This window comes from Schistocerca serialis, chromosome 8 (genome assembly GCF_023864345.2).
Source record: "Schistocerca serialis cubense isolate TAMUIC-IGC-003099 chromosome 8, iqSchSeri2.2, whole genome shotgun sequence".
Lineage (NCBI taxonomy): Eukaryota > Metazoa > Arthropoda > Insecta > Orthoptera > Acrididae > Schistocerca > Schistocerca serialis.
In genome coordinates this window covers 205,313,513-205,339,072 of record NC_064645.1, presented here as the reverse complement: position 1 = coordinate 205,339,072, position 25,560 = coordinate 205,313,513, and the positions used below count along the sequence as shown (strand labels likewise).

At 41.9% G+C, this 25,560-nt stretch overlaps 1 protein-coding gene across 1 annotated transcript in view; it reads right to left on the bottom strand.

Moving 5' to 3' along the window:
- The window catches only part of LOC126416252 (ankyrin repeat and IBR domain-containing protein 1-like), a 567,140-nt gene that overhangs the window by 265,538 nt on the left and 276,042 nt on the right, over positions 1-25,560 (bottom strand). Inside the window, exon 4 of the mRNA XM_050083876.1 lies at positions 16,792-17,121. Within this exon, the coding sequence (XP_049939833.1) occupies positions 16,792-17,121 (330 nt within the window). The remainder of the gene's footprint in view (positions 1-16,791; positions 17,122-25,560) is intronic.

The window sequence follows — 25,560 nt, the reverse complement described above, 5'->3', positions numbered from 1 at the left end:
TTATCGCCTCAGAGTAAAAGCATGTAGTGTATCAACTGAGGAAGCTACACTTCATGCTATGAAGTGTATACAAGATCTGGACGTTCATGTCGGGCGCTAATGACCGTAGCACTTTAGCGCCCTTGTTCTTTTATATGTTTTTTGGGTTCCGTTAAAGGGGTTGTTTATTCTACCGCTGTTTATTACTGTGTTTATATTTATATATGTGCTGCTGCCATGTGCAACACAATAAATAAATGATGAACTGGTTTGCAATTACGTGACGTGGATTCTAGAGAGTCACTTTCCTAGTGGTCGACAAGAACAACATCCAGCTCTGAGACAATCGTGCGAAGAAAGGACCTGCCTGTTTGCAACGTGTTTTCCACGTGAATCCCTGGCGAGACTAACAGGCTCCACGTCTGTGGAGCAAATCGACCATGTGTTTCCAGCGATATTGTTACCTTGTAGCAGACCGTCAGCCAACTGCGCTCTATGTGGTCGAGCAGTAACTTCCTTAAAAAAACGAAATAATTACTATTCGAAGCACAAATTTTCCGAATATCATTCCCCTATAACGCAGCAATCGGTAGAAACAGAGCCTTTATAGGACCACTTTTGTTATATACTGGATTTCAGTGACGATGCACACGTGGCTCGATCTCTTTACAGGAATCGCTTGACCACAGTCACGAGTAAATGAGAATGATGGGCAAGGGATAATACGATAGTAGTGTAGGATAAAAGCTGAGAATTTGCATCTACCTGAGAGCAGCTACACCGACCACCGTGTCCATTTGGCTTAGTGGATTACAGCAAAAAAAGTGGACGAGTATCTGCCGAGTAAGCAGAAGACCTGAGTTCGAGCCCTGCTGTGGACACAAATTTCCAACTTCCTCACTGAATTTAATTCAATGCCCACAAAGGCAGCTAAAACGTCTCTGAAATCCTAGATCAGTTTGTTGTCCGTTTGTCTGTCTGTCCGTCTGTTAAGATCCACGGGTAAAAGTATCCCCTAAGGCCCTGGCGGTGTGAAAAATTCAATCTCCTACGTCAACGCAACGAAAAGGTAATGTTATTTATGCCATATTTTTTATACACTACCAGCATCCATATCGATAATAGGCCAAATCGTCTAAATTCTCGATCCCCGGAATGGATGAACTATCATACGTTATAAACTTTCGCTGTACTTTGTTTTGAAGCGAGAGTGGGCGGGGTCTGCCGCGATTTTCAATGGCTCAAAACATTGGCAGACTACTGTTTGCGATTGCTTGTTTATTATTTCTGTCGTGTGCAAAAGCAGTTCTAAATATTAAAAATTACTCTGCTTACGTGGTTAACACAGTGTAAGAAAGGCAATTTAGAACGTTTTCTGTTCTCGAATGCTCGTTTGCTCTAGTAATACGACACATTTGGCCTTGTTAATGTAACTTGGTTTTGTTGAAATATTTCGAATAATCAAGTTTTTGTTGATATATTTTGAATAACCAAGAATAAATGGATGTGATGAGGCAAAGATGTTTTCGTAATGCATTGTATTCCATTTTTACTATATTTGTATCGATAGCAAATGAAGCTGGAACTCCACAACCAATGCTTGTTTGCTCACTGGTACTGCTTTTGTTCGTGACATTTTCAGCTTGCTACACGTATGCACAACATTTTTGATGTTCACGTTTGCAAAAAACTTACCTACATGTTCTTTGCTAGTCCATAAACGTGCGTAACGAGGAAAAAAGCAGAATAAAGTTATTTTATTAGATTGTCAGTACATTGGTTTCACTGTAGTTTACTTTGAAATCTTTCCTATGATGTGTTATCCAGTGTGTGATCAATATTAGCAATTTACAGAGTAAAAAATATCTGAACGTGTTCCAGCATTCTGGAATACTATAAATACGACTAGGGGAATATTATCAAACGCATAGAGCCCGTAAAATGGATATTTTTCTTTAAGATGTATGTAAGTCGTTTTTTATTAATGATAGCCTAACCACTGTAACATATAGGCCTACCTTTCCAACAGTAGACTATTTTTTTCTTTTCCCGTAATATTTCTCGCCATTAGCTCTGACAGTTTTTCAGGAACAACTAAACATAGCACAATTGGTATGTACGTCTACTTTCATCATCTGCTTGATTTTAGTTTTGAACTTCATTTTGAGGTTTGCAAAGTATAAGCCTGTACCACGCATTGTGATATACCGTAGTTAGTTAGTTTGTTTCATGTTCCATGTATCATTTGCGGCACGATAAATCGCAATGATGTGGAACGAGTCATTGTATATTGACATCAATTTTTTTGTAAATATGCCTGCATGCCGATCATTTATTAGTTTTTCTATTTTTAATTATACATATATTTTAGTCAGTAGTTCCATACCTATTGCCATTTACACATTTAAGTAATAGATAATCTCCTACGGAATAGGAGGAGTTGTAAAAGAGAAATGTTTTCAGTTTAGTTCCAAATTTTACTTTGCTGTCCGTCAGGCATTTTATATCTACATCTACATCTACATCTACATTGATACTCCGCAAGCCACCCAACGGTGTGTGGCGGAGGGCACTTTACGTGCCACTGTCATTACCTCCCTTTCCTGTTCCAGTCGCGTATGGTTCGCGGGAAGAACGACTGTCTGAAAGCCTCCGTGCGCGCTCTAATCTCTCTAATTTTACATTCGTGATCTCCTCGGGAGGTATAAGTAGGGGGAAGCAATATATTCGATACCTCATCCAGAAACGCACCCTCTCGAAACCTGGACAGCAAGCTACACCGCGATGCAGAGCGCCTCTCTTGCAGAGTCTGCCACTTGAGTTTATTAAACATCTCCGTAACGCTATCACGGTTACCAAATAACCCGGTGACGAAACGCGCCGCTCTTCTTTGGATCTTTTCTATCTCCTCCGTCAACCCGACCTGGTACGGATCCCACACTGATGAGCAATACTCAAGTATAGGTCGAACGAGTGTTTTGTAAGCCGCCTCCTTTGTTGATGGACTACATTTTCTAAGCACTCTCCCAATGAATCTCAACCTGGTACCCGCCTTACCAACAATTAATTTTATATGATCATTCCACTTCAAATCGTTCCGTACGCATACTCCCAGATATTTTACAGAAGTAACTGCTACCAGTGTTTGTTCCGCTATCATATAATCATACAATAAAGGATCCTTCTTTCTATGTATTCGCAATACATTACATTTGTCTATGTTAAGGGTCAGTTGCCACTCCCTGCACCAAATGCCTATCCGCTGCAGATCTTCCTGTATTTCGCTACAATTTTCTAATGCAGCAACTTCTCTGTATACTACAGCATCATCCGCGAAAAGCCGCATGGAACTTCCGACACTATCTACTAAGTCATTTATATATATTGTGAAAAGCAATGGTCCCATAACACTCCCCTGTGGCACGCCAGAGGTTACTTTAACGTCTGTAGACGTCTCTCCATTGATAACAACATGCTGTGTTCTGTTTGCTAAAAACTCTTCAATCCAGCCACACAGCTGGTCTGATATTCCGTAGGCTCTTACTTTGTTTATCAGGCGACAGTGCGGAACTGTATCGAACGCCTTCCGGAAGTCAAGAAAAATAGCATCTACCTGGGAGCCTGTATCTAATATTTTCTGGGTCTCATGAACAAATAAAGCGAGTTGGGTCTCACACGATCGCCGCTTCCGGAATCCATGCTGATTCCTACATAGTAGATTCTGGGTTTCCAAAAACGACATGATACTCGAGCAAAAAACATGTTCTAAAATTCTACAACAGATCGACGTCAGAGATATAGGTCTATAGTTTTGCGCATCTGCTCGACGACCCTTCTTGAAGACTGGGACTATCTGTGCTCTTTTCCAATCATTTGGAACCCTCCGTTCCTCTAGAGACTTGCGGTACACGGCTGTTAGAAGGGGGGCAAGTTCTTTCGCGTACTCTGTGTAGAATCGAATTGGTATCCCGTCAGGTCCAGTGGACTTTCCTCTATTGAGTGATTCCAGTTGCTTTTCTATTCCTATCAATGGGTAAATGATCGAACTTTTGGTTGCAGCACTGTGAACCCTTGTTTGTACTACAGACAACCTTAACGTGGCATAATGAATGTCATTTTCTGCTTCTGGTATTGTAATTATGTACATCACTGTTCATGTTGAATTGCAGTGGATTATTTACAACAAACGTCATGAGAGAATGACTATACTCATACTCCAAGCAGCAGGCAGGAATTATGAAAAGAGTGTTCACTTAAGTTTTCAGCCAAATTCTTCTCCAGAAAGGAAGCAAAGCACATATACACATTCAAACAATTATACACGCAAAACGCACACACACACACGTGACTGCTGTCTCCGTCTATTGTAGCCAGAATACTTTTTAAAGTGGGAGGAAATATGAACAATGAATAATTATCGGCAGGAGGAATTCAGGGCAATCAGCGTGGTTAACTAGCCGTGTGTTGCGCCGGTACGAGACCGTTAATACAGTGTGGCTCGGATGTCGGAGCGTTTTCGATTTAGAAGGCAATGAGAAACACTGGAAATAAGAGAAAGAAGGGACACTGAATAAAGTACGACAAATCTAAAGTCAAACGACAGAAATAAATTACTGCAATAAAAGTAAATAGTACATCCATAATTTACGTATACAAAAGAAAATATTGCTTGATCGATTCCACTTACGAATGAAATGTGATTCCTTTAAACTTTAGATTACCATCTGATCGATTAGTGCACCAGTAAATAACGCAAGGTGGCATTTTTTATGAAACAACTACGTCTCCACACAGTCAAAGCACCCAGCACGGTCGAAACTAGGCACGGGTACGTCAGACTGACGTCACGGGGAAGTATCACCGTGGTGAACTATAAAGGATGAGCGCGGAAACCTAATGTTTTGGGCTACTTAAGATGTTGCACGTTGGCTTCAAGTTTGTGACGCAATGACAGCTCTCTTCTCTATCGACCTCCTGGTGTACACAATTAAGTCTGTACGGAGCCGTACTCGCCCTTAACGTGGATTTGTGTGATACATTGCGACAGCAGCGATTCACGCCGAAGGGAAGCAACACTTTTCTATACGATATTGTATGAATGCGAATAGTATCGTTTATATTGATTTCTAACATAGTTTTTTCAGTCCAATAAAAATCAGTAGTGATTAAAACATTACGGCACATTTGTCAATCTTCAGCATCCTATGGACCCTGGGACGTATGAAACAGCACATTAAAGGACAGTTCATACACGATTCTCGAGTAACATACAGATATGTACTGAAGAATGTTGTTTTCCCTTAAGAACAAAATACAACTAGTAAACAGCAGAAGACCTGGTCTTTTGCAGAAAGACATCGTATGTCTACCCAACTACGTGAAGTTTAGTTCACTACAATTCCAGCCAAATCACTGAATGTGGATCGTAAGAAAGTTGTGTGGGATGCACAACCTACATTATTTAACGGATCAAATAAGCCAACAGAAAACCACGCAGACGTGGTAATAAATGATAAGAAGCAATAAAACTGTTTTCCAATGCAGATGAAACCAGTTTTGCAATTGTTGCTAGCTCTGAACTTCAAACCGCAAGGATCTTCAACACAATCATCTTTTGAAGGAAAAATAATTACATTTACAAAAATATTCGTGTATTTAAAAAAAAGAGTGATGTGTGAGAAAGAGCGGATCATTAGATTCGATATAAAATTATTATGTGTCAAGAAAAGTGGCTATCATAGTAAGAAGAGACAGCACGACATAACATGCTTCTCATACATGAAAATTAATATTGTGGTTATATTCTGTCGCCTTAGCGGAGTAAGCTGCAGTAAGAAGCATGTTCGCTAGTATTTCTTCTAGAATAATTTACAGGCTATGTCACTGAGATAGTGAGACTTGGCTCTTTTTATATTTTTTTGCGATCATTTATGTCTCTAGATAATTTACTGAGTCTTGGAGCACAAAAATATAATAATTATTTTTACTTGGGTAGAACTGTGATTAAAAACAAACATTAATCTTACTGCTGGCTTCCTCTCCATAGGGAGATAACAACTTTCACAGTAGTGTCGAGACTGTTTCCCGTACCTTCGAGGCTTAAGAATGTTTCGTACCACTTGGAGAGTAATATGTCCGTCAGTGTCTGGGGCACACCTGCACTTACATCTACATCTGACGATGATATGCTGCGAGCTCCCTACCAAAATTTTCCTCAATCCAGTCACAAATTTCACTTGATATCCCACGCGACTATACTTTTGACAATAAGGGTAGCTGTTACGTATGACATATAACCTAGAAGATATTTTAATCCGTGTTTCACAATTATTTTTATTATTACAATCCACAGTGTCGTGCAATTAAAATTCACAATGTCGTACAAACGCTTACAGGTAGTGGATATAGTACCTACAAATGTCGCTAGATCGCGGGCCGATCAAAAGATCGAACAGAACCTGAGATTTCCCGAACTGTGACATGAACTGTTCGAATAGTTCGAGTCATAGTGAAACACAGCCCTGCTTCAAACAGTGACAACTCAGCTGAAAAGAGAAGAGGAAGACGAATTCTCCAAACGCTCAATGAGATACTTATCGCAAAATGTAACAACAGATGGCACAACTAACCTTGTTTTCCTACAAGGAAAATACAAAGTTTGCAAAAACTTGCTTGAAAATATGAATTAATAATGCTAATAGACACAGGCCCAATTAGTTTGTGTGTCGATATTAAACATCCCGGGCAAAGCTGGGCACTGCAGTTTGTGATTTTATACAAGACAGTACGACTAAGCATTAGCTTAAAAAGTAATACATTCGAACTTGGTAGACTTCCAACTACCATGCAACACGCGCAGAATGTTCACATCGCTGTTGCACTGACGAGTGTGCAGTGTGAGGATAATCTGCTTGTAATCGGCTTGTGAATTTGTTTGGCTTCTACAGTCAGGCGCATTTCACGTGCTTCGGTCACCCACTCTGTGATGCATCAATAGTGCTTCGCGTTGCTGCAAATTTCTCTACTGTTAAATCATAAACAGACTTTTGTAAAAGCTAATGTTTCATTTAGTAATGTCAACAAGAAAAATATTTTCGTATACTCAACGTAGTCTTAAAAAAGTAAAACCAAAATGACAACGTAATACAGCTGCCCCATAATATGCTGATATCTTTGTACATCGATCAGTTTGCGAGTCTCAGTGAGTTGAACGAAAAGTAAAATTACGCACCTGTTTCATGCGAGATGTAGCAACTTAGTCCCAAGCATTCTACTGAATTTCAGTTCTAAAGTAATGTTGTACGGTGAGGCTACCATCCACCCGGCGAAAGTAAGAGAAGTCCGCTTTTTTGGTATTGTGGTTGGTCCTGGCATCATTCTATAATTTCGTAAAATGTCTGGCATTTCACTCTACACGAATTCAACATTTCAAATATTTTAATTGATCTTTATTAGATCTTTACGAACATAAGCTTCTGATTATTGTAACAATGAAAAACAATATTAGTTTCAGACACGTTTGGCATTAAAGCCTCGAAAAAAGAACGAGGGTTGACCAACAGACTGAAACTATTTTTCCACAGATGTTTGTAATTCCATTTCAATGTTTACATGACCTTTTTCGAAGACCTACCCCCCCCCCTCCCCCCCCCCCCTGAATGCACTCTGTATAGAGTCTCTGCCAGTCCTCGAACGGATGTCGCAGGGCATTCTTTGTGAGGTCGTGGGGAATCGCATCACTTTTCTTGAGCACTGCTTTAGTTCTCAAATCGAACGCCCCGAAGCTTTGCCCTTAGTGATGGCAATAAAAAAAATCACAGGGTGCAAGATCAGGGCGATAAGGGGGACACAGTACACAGGTAATGTTGAACTGAGTCAGAAACTACATGATTTGATTTGCGACGTGTGGCCGCCCGTTGTCCTGATGAAGTCGCCACTCAGTCTGAGAAACTTCTGGTCGTTTTCTTGCAATGCGTTTCCTCAGTTTAGCCAATACTGACCTATAGTATGCTGCTGTAACAACAGAGTGATGGGGAACTGCATGCTGGTAAATCATTCCATGAGCGTAAAAAAAATGTGATCATCATCACTCCCTACAGATCGAAAACTTTCGCCTGTCTTGGTGTTGGAGACCCTGGTAATTTCCACACTGTGCCGGTCCATTTTCCTTCAGGATCATTATGATGCAGCCATTCTCGATGAGAATCGATCCCAGAAACGCATCCCGTCCATGAGCAAAGTGACGCAGCACCTCATGACATGTCTCCGTGGCCACGGGCGCTTATTGGACCAGTCCCATACCCAGCCTCCGTGCTGAGGCGGGGGAACCGCCACTTCCCATCCGGCGCCAGCTGCTCATCGTGAGTCAAGCATGTAAGTTCCTCGCAGCTCCAACTTCACTCGCACACCATACTGTTATTCGTCCATATCTGGAGCGCCTTTTTTCCAACCGTCCACAAACCATGATGCCATTTGGGTTCCATGTCCAGCATGTGATGGAGTCATTTGGTGTGGTGCCAGTGCGACCCCAAGTCCAGGGTTTTAACCGTCTGCCACCGTGGTTACTAGAGCGACCCAGATGATTTTAGATTTGGTGCGGTACAGGAGAGATAGCACTCCTGCTTCTGTTTTTAATGCGGTCTTTCCTGCCGTTTTCTCTGAGCACCACGACCATGTAGCTGTTTCTATCGATGGGTCTAAGCAGGGTGACTCCGTTGGTTGCTCTGTCGTCTTCTTGGATCGTGTCCTCAACGTCAGACTGCCTCCCGAATTTACCATCTTTGACGCAGAGTTATATGCAATCTTCTGGGCACTGGAGCAGATGAGACATTCTCCCAGTGTTAGATTTCTCGTCTGTTCAGATTCTCTGAGCGCCCTTTACTCTCTCTAGCGTTTGTACCCAGCAGATAAAGTAACCCAGACTGTCCAGGACGCCCTCCTCCAACTACAGCGACTGGGGAAGGAGGTGTCTTTCTGCTGGGCACGCGAGGGAATGCAAGGGCTGATCGAGCAGCCAAGGAGGCGTGCCGTGACCGTCAGGTCTTTCAGTGTGGTATCCCCCTGCATGCCCTCACCTCGCTGTTGCGGTATAAAGTCCTGTGTCGGTGGGAACATGAGTGGCTAGAAGTGACCGACAACGTGTCGTCAAGCCCACAACTCGGCCGTGGCGTACTTCCTTCCAGCCACGTCGACGGGACGAAGTCCTCCTCACTCGTCTTCGCATCGGCCACAGCCCTATGACGCATGGATTTGTAATCTGGCGAGAGGACCCTCCGATGTGTGGTGCTTGGGGCGTGCAGATCACGGTGCACCACATTTTATTGTACTGTATTTCATTTGCTGACCAGAGGACTGCAGCGGATTTGACGGCGGATCTGCAGTCTATTTTATGCAATGATCAAGCGAATGTGGTTCGCGTTTTAAAGTTTTGTGAAATGTCCCACGTTTTTAACAAGATTTTGGGGAGATGTTTTTAATGTGTCAACAGGGTGGCTGGCTGACCCAAGTTTTTTGTAAGTGGTCAGCCAGTCACATTTCCCTGTGCTGTTCTTTTAGCTCTTCTGTGTTTTGTTTTCCCTCTTTTTAATATCTTGATTAGCTATCTTACCTCCTCATTGGTTTTAGTGCATGTGAGAGTGCCTGAGCGATAGAGTAATTGTCTGGTCATTTTGTGTGCATGCCTGTACGACAGTTTTCCTTCTTATCCACATTCGTTTATTTAAACGCCACGCCGTTGGACGCCCATAAGATCCCCAAACGACACACACACACCGCCGTTTGTTTGGGAGTCAACAACCGTGACACCCAACAGGCACAAACATGGGTCATGTGGAGATGATAATGCAGAATCCTAAAGACACTGCCAGACGAAATTCTCAACACTTCACTGAGATTACGTGATGTTAACTGCCGATCCTAACGGACAGTCACAGCAGCTGTGTTGATGCTGACATGAGTAACAGCAGAAGCAGGAGTACCATGCCCATCTTGGATAGCAAAGACAATTCGGCCTTCTTTGAAGTCCTTGAAACACTTACACAGTGTTGCACGAGGTAGTCATCTTCAAAGTCCGCCTGCTGCAGCTTTTCATAAGTTTTAGTGACTGTATGGTTTATATGAACACAGAATTTTACTGTGGCGTACTGCTCCACTCGCATCACCTCCACATTTTGGTATGTGAAATCCAAAGAGCGTCTAAAAAATAGAGCATTGAAACTTCCTGGCAGATTAAAACTGTGTGCCGGACCGAGACTCGAACTCGAGGCCTTTGCCTTTCTCGGGCATGTGCTCTACCACCTTTTTTTAAATTGTTTTTAACTTGGCATATTCCCGCCAACGTTATTACAGAGCTTCACCACTTTAAAAATGTGACAACTCACACCATTAAAGTGAAAGTCGTTCGAGAGTGGGCAACAGCAGACTGACTACACTTTTAAAGACTTACACAACATTAATTATTCATTCCATTATTTCATTGTGATCGTAATCGCTGGAGGAGATGTACAGCTTCAGGCTTCTTCGTAGGGAGACAGCCGCGGATCAGGTGGGTATTATATCCACGTGAAGTGTAGCCGCAGCCGACTACGCTCGGCTTGACTGCATGAGAAATGCCAGCTCAGTGACTGCGTCAAGTTGGTCTTCTCGAAGGTTAGTTTCTTACCCAAGCGCGACTCACGATTCGTCCTCAGAGCTTCACTTCTGCCAGTACCTCGTCTCCTACCTTCCAAACTTCACAGAAGCTCTCCTGCCAACCTTGCAGAACTAGCACTCCTGGAAGAAAGGCTATTGTGCAAACATGCTTTAGCCACAGCCTGGGAGCTGTTTCCAGAATGAATTATCAGATATGAAACTTTCTGGCAGACTAAAACTGAGTTTTTATGTATAATATCCATAGGCGGCAGCACTTTCGTATCGGTAGATTGGCACTAATGCTCTATTTCTAGAATGAAATGAAACCGGACCGAGACTCAGAATCGGGACCTTTTCAAAGCTCCTGAGTTCAAATCTTGGTCCGGTCTCATTTTATTCTGGGAATAGAGTATTAGTGCTAATCTATCGATACGAGACTGCTGCCGCCTTTGGATATTACACATAACAACCAGCTCTTTTCTAACATTCCTGGTCTGGATAGGGAACTAACACGAAATATCCAGGAAAAACTCAGTCTCAATCTTTGTTGATCAGTACTCGTCGGTCAAGATCAAAGACCCGATAAATCGTTGGACAGTTTGCAACAGACTGTGGTGTGAGTAAAAAGCAAAAATGTTATTATCATGTTTCTTTGTGTTGCCTATTGTTTTCTGTAAGTGACGCAGTTTCTTGAGCAAAGCTAGTTAGCATGTTAGCAGTGGAGAGTGAACTTTAGATAAAAACAATGATGTAAATTTGTCAACTGTTAAAATACTTTGCTGAATCTTTCTCAGAACTTTGGAAAATTTAACCATTCTACTTTTTTCTGTTCCAAGCAACAATGCAAACTTCGAAAGTGTCTTTTTTGTAAGCAACATCTCATATGCTAAACAAAGATACTCTTGTTTTTCCACACACCCTGCAAACAGTTACACAATTACATCATAGTACATGCTGCGAGAATTCATCTTTTCTTACTGAAGTGAAGTGGATGCCAGACAAAAATATATATGTAACGCCGCTCCACATATGATTGCGATTCCCGATTATAGAAACAGGAATGCAATTTTTTCTTTTAAGCCGATAAACTAATAATTATTTTAATACATGTATCTTGTTTTTAGAAGGTTCCCCCTTTTTAAAAATATTCCTCCTCATTATTAATAAATGTTGTACTTTAAAAAGATTTGCATTTGGTAACTCTAACGTCTGATTAAAGGTCGATTCGCTCTTGACGGAACAGAACGTCATGTCAGGATATTGCACACTGCATTGCAAGTGGGAGCATTTCCACAGGTCGTCAACGGTATGGAACGGGACGTCGTCGTCAAGTTTTCTTGGCAAGAAAATGCTATCGTTGAAGCTGTTGGCGGCAACTATGTCGTCGTTCTGCAAACATAGAACATTAACAGATTTTCGCCGCAACCACTCAAGTTACAGTAATTTATATTGTGCTTTTGCATCTTCTTCGTCTTTATTATTTTACTTTGTTTTCGAGACAAATTGCAAATGCTCTATGACGGCTTGGATAAGTTTTTCAACTGAGTGTTCTTCCATCAGAGAGAGGCACATATCTGAAAGCGAAAACTGATTTTCGTTTTTCAGTAACTGAGCAGAGCAGACAGTTACACTGTGTACAAATGAGTATGCACTGATTAAGCAATTTTCATTAAATAACCTTTTATTAAGTGAAAAAGTAATTTCTACTGAAGGAGAAAAAGTACAGTCGTTAATGAAGTTATACGCTAAGATGTGTTTGTATACGTATACATTTTCGCTAGCATTTAAATGTCAATGTTTTGAAATATTATTCCGCTTCTCAGTTGTTTAAGATACAAAACTGATTAAGAACATCCATTATGTAGTTTCATTTATTGTGTTATTTCCTTAAATCCGATGGTACGAATTTTTGTATCACTGATGGTTTCTCATAACAACTTCACTTTCAGCGTTCGGTACAGGCCGAAGAGAATTGAGGTCTTTTTGAGTTTCGTCTTACGCGCATATTCAGCCATTTGATGACGACGTCACCTGACCGTTCATTCCGTTCCGTTGATGTCTAGTGTGAACTGGTCCTTACTGTGAACCAGTGACAGCCTAGACCGGACCTTCCGGAAGGGGGGGTGGCGATTATCGCCGAAACAACCTGTTTTAGGTTACACCGTTATTTTCGTCTACAGTCTGACGTGACTGTTACAAATACTCAAAATACTGATTTTAGGTTTTTTACCGCTATTACTTCCAATAACATACATAGACTATGGACAAAGATCGAAAATCTTTAATGAAGGCAAAGGAGTTGGAGATCGAGTATGGGGTTTAGGCTGCGGCAGAAATCTGTCTAATTTTCTCCAGAAAACGCTGCGAAGGTGAAGGAGACAGGTGTGGCGACAGGGAGAGAAAAGGTCACGAGTTGATGACTTCCCTGCACCATCACTTTTGGGTAGTATCAACTGCTCGCCCTGAAGCAGCCACAAAGTGAAGGGTTCAGTCATTATCTCAAGTTTATATAGCACTTCAATAAAATTATAGATATACGAGGGCTATCCACAAAGTACATTACGTTTTGGAATTAAATATAAATGAAGTATTGGAATTTTTTTTATTATATACAGATGAAAGTCACACTACATTTCTACATAGTTGCCATTTAAATTAAGGCACTTATCGTAGCGATGGACGAGCTTGGAAATTCCTTCGTCGTAAAATTCGACCGCCTGCGCCTTCAACCACGTGGTTACCTCTTCATGAAGCTGTGCGTCGTCATCAAAACGCTGCATAGCCAACCACTTCTTCATTGCTGGGAATAAGTGGAAGTCGCTAGGTGCCAGGTAGGGACTGTACGGTGGATGAGGAAACAACTCCCACTTAAAAGATTCGAGAACTTCACGAGTGGCATTTGCCGTGTGGGCCCGGGTGTTGTCGTGAATCAGCAAGATCTTTGAGCCCAACTTTCCCCTGCGCTTGTTTTGAATTGCTCTTCTGAGGTTGTGCAGGGTTTGGCAATACCTTTGAGAGTTTATTGTAGTGCCTCTTTCCAGGAAATCCACAAAAATTACACCTTTTCTGTCCCAAAAGACAGTCGCCATCAGCTTCCTTGCCGACACTGTCTGCATGCATTTCTTGGGTTTCTGGGGGGAATTTGTGTGCCCCCACTACATTGACTGCAATTTTGTCTCGCAGTTCACATGCTTAACCAATGTTTCGCCACCAGTAACGATGCGATCGAGTAATGAGTCGCCATCTTTCTCGTAAGCGTCCAAAAACGTTAACGCTGCAGCCATTCGCTGATTTTTGTGAATCTCTGTCAAGATTTCTGGTATCCATCTTGCAATCTTGCACAAAACTTGTGGTAACCAAGCTTTTCGGTAATGATTTCGTGCAGCAAACTTCGTGAAATTTGTGGAAAACTCATAGAGAGTTCCGTTATTCTGAAATTACGATTTTCACGGACCGCTGCATCGACTTTTTCGACAAGTTCGGCAGTCACTCTGCTGGGTCTTCCACTTCGCACTTCGTCGTGAACGTTAGTTCGGCCATTTTTAAATTTTATGACCCATTGATGCACTCCACCTTCAGTGATTATGTTGTCCCCATACACTTCACAAAGCTGCCGATAGATTTCCATGGGTGTACAGTTTTTTGCAGTCAGAAACCTTATTACAGCACGCACTTCACACTTCGCGGCATTTTCAATTAACGCTGACATTTCAAACTGTCACAGTAACTCAACGGAGTACAGCACGAACCTCTCGCTAGTACGGCAGGATGCCGACTGAGCGTCGGAATGCCATGACACCAAGATGGCCGCCGGCCGGATTGGCCGTGCGGTTCTAGGCGCCACAGTCTGGAACCGCGTGACCGCTACGGTCGCAGGTTCGAATCCTACCTCGGGCATGGATGTGTGTGTGTGTCCTTAGGTTAGTTAGGTTTAAGTAGTTCTATGCTCTAGGGGACTGATGACCTCAGAAGTTAAGTCCCATAGTGCTCAGAGCCATTTGAACCATTTTTGAACCAAGATGGGCGCGCTAGCCCCGCCTCTAACGGACACAAACGAAAACGTAATGTACTTTGTGGATAGCCCTCGTATTAAAGTTACCTCCACCTCCAAGGAATATTGTGGACGGTTTTTCCTTATATGACTTCGCAAACTTGTTGTGCCTCCTCCCATTTTTAACTTTTTAAACCATATGGAGCGTTGTCGTTCATTGCTTCCAAACTTCGTAAAATACTTCCCAACTAGGGATGGCAGCATTCTGCAATACAACTGATGTCCGAAGACAACTGCGGGAAACTATTGTATTGACCAGCTGGGGGCAAGTCTTTCATGCTACATGTACAAGCATTCTGGGCAATAGACCAGCCATATGGCAACATGTACAGCATTGTCTCGGAAGTAGTGTATCGATTCTTATGTCATGTGTTTGTTGATAGTTTCTAACTCTAGGTGTTAGTATTAAAATTGGGCTAAGTACTTTTCCCAGTTTCTACAGGGTGGCGCACGAAATGTGTTACCAATTGTTTCTTTCACAATTTACGACGCACATTAGATATCCTGCTGGGATCTCTACAGCAGTACCAGCAGAGCTTGGAAAAACAAACGAGTTACGAAATGACGTGTAATTCACGATACTGCCGCTAGGAGCCTAGTAAGCAGCAATGGCTGACAATGGAAGACTGACGACACAGCAACGATCGGCAATTGTGTTACTTTTTCACGAAACGGAAAGCCTTGTTGTGACTCAGAGGCGTTCTCGACAACAGTTTAACACTCGATGGGTCCCTTGCAAGAAGACCATCCACAGGTTGTACGATAAATTTGTACAGGAAGGAACAGTATTGGAAGTGAGGCGAGCTCGGTGTAAGCCTGTTTGTTCGCCGGAGAATATTGAAGCGGTACGAGTTGCTGTACAGAGAAGTCCCGGGAAATCGTGTAGAAAGGCAGCAGTGCAACTGGGAATATCCAGACGCTCCGTGCAACGCATTTTTAAAAGTGACCTCCATATGTACCCATACAAGAGGACCTGTGCACAGAAGCTCACTGAAGAACACAAGCAGCAGAGACTACTGTTTGTTCAGTGGGCGGAGGATAGGGAAGAAACTCTCAACAACGTTTGGTTTTCAGAAGAGGCGCATTTTCATTTAGACAGTGTGGTTAAAAACAAAATGTACGCTTTTGGGCCATTGAAAACCCACAAGTGCTTCATGAACGACAACATTATGCTCCAAGGATTACAGCGTGGGCAGCAATTTCCAGTCACGGACTTATTGGATCCTTTTTCTTTGAAGAAACTGTGAAGAGCGAACGTTATTTGAGCATGCTTTGCAATAGCTTCAGTCCACAGCTTCTTGCTACTGCCTTGCCCTTCAACACGCAGTGGTTCATGCAAGATGGAGCAAGGCCACATATTCCAAACACTGTGTTGGAGTTTTTACACGAGCATTTCAACATGTGGATCATTTCACTCAGGTTTCCAGGTCGCTTCAATGATGGACAAAATTACCCCCCCCCCCCCCCCAATAGTCCAGACCTCAATCCATGTGACTTTTTTCTTTGAGGATACCTAAAGGAAAAAATTTTCTCGAAATGTCCACGTGGTTTAATGGAGCTCTTCAAGCCTGCAGTGAAATTACGGAAGACATGTGCCGTAGGCTAATCACTGACTTCAGTGTTCATCTGAAGGAAGTTAGGAAACGAAATGGTGGACATATGGAGCATGTGCTGAGTTAGAACAAAACTCCATTGTAGTATATGTTCCTTTCAGATTGTATTGACAGTAAAGTTTATATTCAAAAACAAAATGGTATCACATTTCGTTCGCCACCATGTATAATAACCCAATATTTGAAAACAATTGAAATTTTACGAATAAACGTTACTAATTTTTAAAAACGTTTTATTTAAAAACCAACAATATCAGCACTGCTACTATAGCAGATTAATATCCCTGTTTTTTAGCCAGTTATTAGTAAAACGAGAAAAAAATGTACTGTAACCGAGATAACACAAATACCGAAAAATATCAGTTATTCAGAACTGAAATACAGGTATCGGTTTTAGCCGTTCGGTTTTCCCCATCGCTATATCCCGCCCCGGTGATTCTCCATGTTAGGTAAGGACGGTGTTGGAGGCTGTGGGCGGCCGGTTGGCAGCAGCGGGCAGTTGGCAGCAGTGGCACGCACCTGGTCCTGCGCGCGCAGGTCGACTCGCTCGGCGCCCCCTCCCGGCGTGGCGGCTCCACGCCACTGCAGCAGCAGCGCAGCGCAGGCGGCGCGCCGCTCCTGCGCGCTGAGCGGCTTGCCCGCGGGCAGAGTGCACGCCGCGTGCAGCGCCGTCTCGTTGGCGGCGTTGCGCTTGTTGGGGTTGCCCGCCAGGTCGTTGAGGAAGGTCCTGAGCAGGTGCTTCATGCCGTGGCGCGCCGCGTAGTGCAGCGCCGTGTTGTGGCCGTGGCTCTCGCCGTAGCTCACGTTCGGGTCCAGGTTGCGCCGCAGCTCGGCTGAGCTCTGGAACACCTGACACAGCCCGCCGTCACACTCACTCGCCGCGCTCTACAACCTCAGTGAAATTACTCGCTAGTTGCGGGTAGTGTTCGTGACAAGCTCTGCTTACTCGGGGCTGACGTCAAAATGACACGTACTGTACATGTTGTAACGCCCCAAGGACAGAAAAACCCCAATTAATAAACTTTGTGGAAACTTGAAGTAGGGAAATTAGTCATCTGGACAGTGATGGCAACTATTGACGATAAAATCTACACTGGTAATATTTTGATTAACACCTATATCATTCAAATACTGAGAATAGCACACAAAAAGGGGAGATAAAAGGAAAGGATTATCATAATTATTTATCAAACTTCTATAGAATAAATTCAGAATCACATGAACGAAGGGTAAATCCAAGAAAGTAATTCAGTCAAAGATAACATTTAACATGGAAGAGAGTTGTGGCCGCATCGAACAGGAAATTCAATGCGACTACAATGCAACTCAGATATGGAAATGTTCAGTTAGTTAGTTGCTCCTGAATCGCTCTAGAGTACTTTAGCGATAGTTTCAGTTTGGAAGTTTGATAATTCGTGAGGTAGAGACTGAAGTACTGCTCAGTCATTCGACTGATGAAAGTTAATCTTTACCGTTCTCAATGCGACGGTATAGGAAGACGAGTGTTAGACTTCAGTTGAGTGATATTGGTTTATCGGACTTAGCCTTCGTACTGAAGAACAGTTACAAACCTTGAGAGAAATGGATCAACGACAGAAAAACAATTCGTAGTCTTGAGTAGAGCGTCCGCAGCTCGTGGTCGTGCGGTAGCGTTCTCGCTTTCCGCGCCCGGGTTCGATTCCCGGCGGGGTCAGGGATTTTCTCTGCCTCGTGATGGCTGGGTGTTGTGTGATGTCCTTAGGTTAGTTAGGTTTAAGTAGTTCTAAGTTCTAGGGGACTGATGACCATAGATGTTAAGTCCCATAGTGCCCAGAGCCATTTGAACCATTTAGCCATTTCTTGAGTAGAACACAATAAAACGAAGACACGAAGAAAGACAAGTACGCCGATTAGTCAAAAGTTGTCGTCAGCATCACGATTACTGATCTGAACAGAAGTTAATCTTGAATGATATATCGGTGCGCGTGTGTTGTAGGGACAAACAATTAATTAAAGAAAGAACAATAAAATATGGGTCAAAGGATAAATCTTACGTGTTGCCTAACTCATTAAACGGACAATACAATGTGTATTAATGCAAATTGATTGACTCTTTAAACATTTTAAGTGACTAAATGAGTACATGAATAATGGACAGTGAAAAGTGATTAGTTTAAACCAGTATTACGGCGTATTAAAAAACATTTACCGCAACATAAGTTATCTCTGGAGTTACGTCGGACCGTTGTTAGTAACTGGACATAGCAACGGCATAGCAACGGAATAGTAGACAGAAAAAGTTCATCCTCGATATGTATGAAGTGAAAAACGACCGTAATGATGAAATCAAGATTCAAGATTTTATTTCATCACGAAACTAACCGGGCATAAAAATAAAAATAAACGATTGCAGTTTATCAGTTCGCACAAGGTGAGAAGACTGTTGCGGACAGATAACAGAATATTTCTAAACCACGCGAGGAGTTGTATTCTTACGAGAGGTACAGGTGCTGTTCCACGTCACAGCGACGGGGACGAATATCGTTACGAGTCGCGTCTCCTACCGGCCAGTGAAGGAGGAGGGAAGGGACGTCACAATGTCCGCAGCACATTTCGAGACCCGCGTCCGGCCATCCTGATTTAGGTTTTCCGTGATTTCCCTAAATCGCTCCAGGCAAATGCTGGGATGGTTCTTTTGAAAGGGCACGACCGACTTCCTTCCCCGTCCTTCCCTAATCCGATGAGCCGATGACCTCGGTGTTTGGTCTCTTCCTCCAAACATCCCAACCCAACCCAACCCCACATTTCGAGTAAGCCGAGCGTGACAGTGTCGTCCCATGCGTAAGCGGGCTCTCGGAAAACGCAACGTATTCGGAGAGAAAAGAAGCTAAATGCTTGTAACAAGGAAGAATATAAATGTCACTGGTGTTTGTCTCAGTCGCAGAAATTAAGCTCTCCTCCTGCATTTCTAACTTAACAAATTCTCAGAAATCTCAACACATTTACACTAACAAAAAAAACCTGTAAAACTGTCATGTCTGTCTGCTTGAAAACGCTAAGCTCCAAAAGGACTAGAAAATTTTCATGGGGTTTTCACAGGTAACTTGCGCGAAGCTTCGGGCTACATGTCTGAAAGAACAGATACCTTGATGTAATTGATTCGGCTCGATGGGCGACTAATCTACCCTCTTTAGTGTAGATGCCCAAGACTTCCTAGAAACCAGTTCTGAACGACAGACTCCAAATAGCTGATCAATTTAACCCATGGTCGCCGGGAGTGAAGTACCTCGGTGTCTACCTTGACAAAAAAATTACTCTTTACGCAGCATATTGACGACAAGAAGACGCCACACCAGAAGATGGCCAGGTCATTGATTCCGTTCCTGAAGAGTAAGGATCTCAACCCTAAGACTAAACTTCAATTGTATAAGGCAACGGTGGAACCCACAATGTTATATGGCTCCACCTCATGGGGAACTACGTGCGTCTCCAACTACAACCAACTCCAAACGCTGCAAAATATTTGCTATCAATGGATCACAGGAGCTCCATGGTGGACAAGAAACGTCGACATCCGCACCGCACTCCACGGGACCACTATACAAGAGAAGGTCCATGACAATGCTCTACGAGTTTTTGACAAAATCGATGCCCTTAGGAACGAAGTTCGACAATCAGAATCGGTAGAAACGGTAAACCCTGCAAGATGGCACAAGTATCGAGTACCGAAGTCAATAACGTTTCACTCCCCATAGGCAATCTGTCATAACGCGAGGAAGCAGTCACACATAACAGCCTAGACACACCTCACCCTCCACAGCAGACAGACATCACCAAAGACAGCAGGCTAAAGGACCCATTGAGTGCCCAAGCCTAACTGGATGTATGATAAACAAAGTGTTTTCCTTTTATCCTCACATCCCATCCTAGAAGAATAAGTCATCAAGGGTGATCTCTTCAGCCAACACTACACAATTAAAAAAAATAAAAAAAAGACTTCCGAAGTTAATATCAGCATAGCGAGGACTGTGGATAGGTGGCGCTAGCTGGGAACGTGGGTCAGCTTGAGAGGTGCGCAGAGACGTTCCGAGCAGCTGCGATAAACACAGTGTCTACGTGGCGCAGTAGTTAAACTGCCTAGTGAGCGGTAGATCCCAGGTTTAAGTCCTGGTCTGACAGACATTTTCACTCATCACCGCAGATTCTGCGTGATGTACCGATGCGTCTGACATCAGTAATCCTTTCTTCTCTCCCTCCATCTTCATTTTATATAAATAAGATATTGTTATTTAATAATTTAGGCGTCTGCTCAACTTAGTAGATTATATGTTTACTTTAGTGCGACGATCATCACGGCATAACACACCAAAGAAGCAAGAAATGGCTCTTTTAGTTTCGTAGTACATCAAAGAACCAATAGATGGCGCTGTTAGTCTCATCTCAGTCACAGAAGAATTGTAGTAAGTCTACGTTCGTGGTAGAATTAATCGCTGCAGTCTTATCTTTACGAAAACAAACTAACATCGAAGTTACTTGCCCGCATTATATTCATTTACTTTTTTCGCTTTATGTATATAAAACAAACGATACAGTTCGGAAATAAACAGCGAAATTCTTGTGACAAGCAACGAACAGGAATGTGTTTGCTGGTCGTTTCACTCATATCAATTTCATCCTTTCATTTTATCGGACAGATGTCACAAAATCGAAGAACTCAGTCCCGATTGAGTGCGCTCTTATATGTAAATAATATCGAATATTGCAACAAATACTTGTATTTCATTAACAAGAAAGTCACAGAATCTGTTACAAAAGCAAAGACGAATATATATATCATTGACATGTAGCAGGATATAAACCTGCCTTCCACGTTGTGAGTAGCTTCCCTAACCACAAGACCTCGACGAACACATGAAAGTCTCAACAATATTATTCATCTTAACGATCTCCTGAAGACTTTTACCCGTGATTCGTCATTAACAGACATTTAATTATAAGAAATCGTACCAAGCGCGACAATTTGTGATAAAACTTAAATCCTGTGTTCCCTAGAAACGCCGTTCTGCTATAACACGCATGTTGTAACAAAGGACAGCAAAATACCAGTTTGACGAAATCAATATTACGCCTCCAAAGTTGCCGACTGCTGTCAGCGCATCGAGTGACGTGACATTCTGACGTCTGTTCTGAGCAAGCGATGTCCACGAGGAAGACAGGCTGTGGAGCGCACGTCACAGCACGTGACACTGCAGGTCTTTAGAGTGCCAGCAGCCTCCTCTGGCAGCGAGCGAGCAACTATTTCAGACGAATTTAATAATTCTTGATTGTGTGTTTAAATGTTTGCAAGCCCTCGATAACACACGACAAAATCAAAACCTTTAATGGTTACCTTTTTAATTACATATTGATTTCCCATGGGCTCTGCGGCGAGCCCAGCGTTCGTGAAGTGTGGCGGACAAGCCGAATAGTGTGACATCACAAGTTTGTTGTAGGGCCATTATATCTCGTTGGTCCTGCGGGCAACTCGAATGCCTTACGAACAGGACCCACTAGTTATCACCTCGGCCTAGCTGAGTGGTCAGCGTGACAGACTGTCAATCCTAAGGGCCCGGTAAGGGGCGGCGGTTAATTTGTAAAAATAAATGAATTGCTATATAAATGCTTGCATGTTGAATCAGTTTCTGGCTTTTAGAATGTTGTTAATGCTGTCTTTCGCCGTTCTCAACACTGGCTCTCTATTTACTTTTTAGCACCCAGAAAGTGATTTAACAAAACGTGAAGCCAGTACTTAGAGATCCTAGTGCCCACTTCATCTGAGAATACCATTATAGCTGCAGCTTATAGCTCTGAGGAATTAGGAGATTGTCCGGGATTTCTAATCAAAAACGGTTTTCCAAAATAGTTGAGTATATTCTGAAATTCACTGATAAAAAACACAAGTATCCCTACAACCTAACTAACAGAGCAGTTCAGAGTCTAATGCGCTGATGCAACTATAAATGTCCGAATTAAATGTTAAAAAGAATGCTCGCCATAATTTGATGAAAATATTTCATCAAACGCCCCGCTAAATATTTGGTAGAATGTCTGTCCCGCGACGGCACGTGAAAATACGACAATACGCAAACTGAAGCTAGATAATGAAAATCATCCCAGAATTAACACTTCACTTGAAATGTTTTCATGGTTCCGTGTATCTCTAGTAGCTTAATGCGGCACCCGAGGCTGTTTGTAGCAGTGACACTGATGCGACGCGACTCCCGACACAGATGGCGTGTCATTCAGCGTCTGGAGAGAACTGGGGCCTTGCTTCCTCGCACAGCGTTCTTATATATAAAGCCGCGGTGCGGACGGCTAAGGGAACGCCTGATCAAATCGGCTCTCCCGACTAGCCGCTGGGCTAGTAACGCACCACTTCAAGTTACATAATAATTTATAGCTTCTTTTGCTGATGGCCGATGAAGCTCTTAATTTAAACGTGCATTCAGCACGCAGGTAAGTATTGATAATAAAATTTTGACGTGGCTAAGTTAAATATTTTGGGCGAGAGAATTAATTTAATTACACTGCACGCAGTAGATGAGCTCTGAACTAGCCCTTTTGAGATCCGCTATCGCTATAATTTTATAGGTATTCAAAAGAAACTTTTCACATCTTCATAGTCATAGCGGACCTCCAACCTATTTAAATCTAAACATCCTAGCCTTATTTATTAGCCTACTTAATCTATCTTGCTTCCTTCAGTTTTGAGATGAAAACCAGAAAATCATGAATTTCCACTAAAATCTTAATTTGTGAAATCCAAAGTACTGTTTTTATTAAATCATTATGAAAGATGAATCTAAATATAAATTTTGAAGTCTCTAGCTCTTTTCTGTTGCGCCAATGATTTTTTTTCAGAAAAACGTCCAAATTTCGAAAATGGCTGAAGTTATCGAACTGATATTTAACACACATTAATTTAGTATAATTCCTGACATGCTAGAAAAGTTTTAGGTCATTTGCTTGATTTTTAAGGCATTGCGCAACATTTATGATGTCAGAGCTAGTTACAGCAGACTGGCTGGCACACAATGGAAACTGATGTGAATTTACTACAGCGTGAGTAGGCTGCTTCCCCACATCACCCTCTACTTAAATTTTTTGTTTATGAATGTTAATGAAAGAAAAAAAATGTAATTACAAAAAGGGAAGCAAGAGTACAGTTTCACTCCCTATGAAAAATCAAAATTGAAATATAAACCTGTAGAAACATTAAAGAAAACTGATTACCTACATTAATTATTTAAATTGTAGGCATGTTCACTGCCTTTTAAACAATGTCATTACTCAAAATTTTAAGCAAAGACAATGAAATATTTTGGCATACATATTGCCTTAGACAAACAAACACATACAAATTGAAAAATTATGAAAATCTTAGATCCATTAAATACATTAAATACATTTTTACATACACAAATTCAAAGAAAATACATGATACATAAACAGATGATTATATCTTAGCAGTCTTTTTTAAACCTGAAAGAAAAGTTCACAAATAATTTTTACACACGTGGTTGTAGCCGCTTTGGCTGGCGTCCTACACTTCCATTCACAAGGGTAGAGGAGGGGAAGTTGCTATGGTGTGCGTCCTTCACGTTCTCTCTAAATTACATGGGGGAAAGGGGAGGGGTCACTGTGAGTTGTGTCCAAGTCACTCCACGCTTTCTTGCAGCTACCAGGCTGCCATTATCTGGTTTGTCCTGTAGAACAAACAAAAAGAGTGCCTCAGACTCTGTTGACTTAATATCTATGGGTGGGTCACAATGAAATTGGGATATATACATTTTATCCTTCAATATTTTGCTGGAACAAAGTTAACAGAACTTTTTCAATTTTACTCTTACGGTTACTTAACTGTCATAAAATCGTTAAACAAATGGCTCAAAACGCCTTTGGTCATGTACTAGAGAAAATTTATGCTCCTAAGGCATACAATCATAAATCATATTTAATCTGAATTTATTATTTCTGGGCCAGAACACTGAACCAATGCTCGGTACATTCCTGATACATTTGTATTTTAAGCACTTAACTGACTCATCTTTGATTACCTTATTCTTTGAGATTGTATGAGTATGATTAGTGGTTGTTTTCTCAGCTTCTTTGTACATGTGAGTAACTTTTGGTAATAGTACAGTTGTGAGTGTTCAAAACACACTACGTTTAGTTGACTACTAAATCCACTTATTGGTCCTCTGCTGCTGTGTCAGTTCCACATCTGCAATTAGGTACTTACTTACTTTGAAGTGTATTTATGCTGAGCTAAAATAATGTTTCACGTCTGTCAGTGTGTTATTTATTTATTTTGCTAGTGTATGTACTTATTTAACACTCACTCTATTAATATTTAAAGCAGAGGATATATATATATTCATAGTGTACTGCAGCTGATTAGTTTGCTCACGTGGCAATCCATTTCCACTCGATCGGACGCTGAAACCTCAGGTAGTCTCTGTCAGACCTACCACTAAAGTGCATCAAGTAATTATGGACGAGCGTAATGCTAAATTCCTTAAACCTATAGGACACCATGAGCTGCTCTGTCTCATCTAACATAAGGGTACCTATGGTCGCATTCACGCCTCCAACTCATAACCTCAATATGTGTAGGTGTATCCTGTCACACACTACACTAAAATAATGGCCAGCTCCAACCTTATAAATACTTCAGGGACGTGTCCTTCACGTCTCAACCACAAACACTGCTCAATTCTATATCACTGCCTTTCCTTGCTACACCAGGTGAGTTTAATCTTACAACTTATCTGCATATTTTTCCTAACACTAAGCAATCTCTTTTACTATTTCTTAATTAGCTCTAATGCATACACTAGGTTTCACTACCACTTCAGATCCTGCTTGTACATGAATTCATATATCTTTTTAAATTACTGTTGGTGGACCATTTCCAATAAAACAACACATCTTAATTACGTGATACTTCTCTATTGTTTGTCACTATTAGGTTTGTCACACTAGGTATTTTTCTTCACTAATCGGTGGATAGAATGGTTACAGAACTCATGGCTGGATAGCCATGACGGAAAATTTTTGTGTTGGAAAGAAGAGATCGAAATTTTTATGGATAGGAAAGATGAAGAATGAGTGAGACCTGAAATGGAAAGAAGATCTCACATAGCTGGGACTGCACAGCTGCCACACTGTGTAGAGGTTACAGAACAACCTCCTCCCTACAGCATTCATTAGCTTAATGCTGGCTTGGTAGTCATAACGGAAAATTTTAGTATTTGGAAAGAAAAGGTC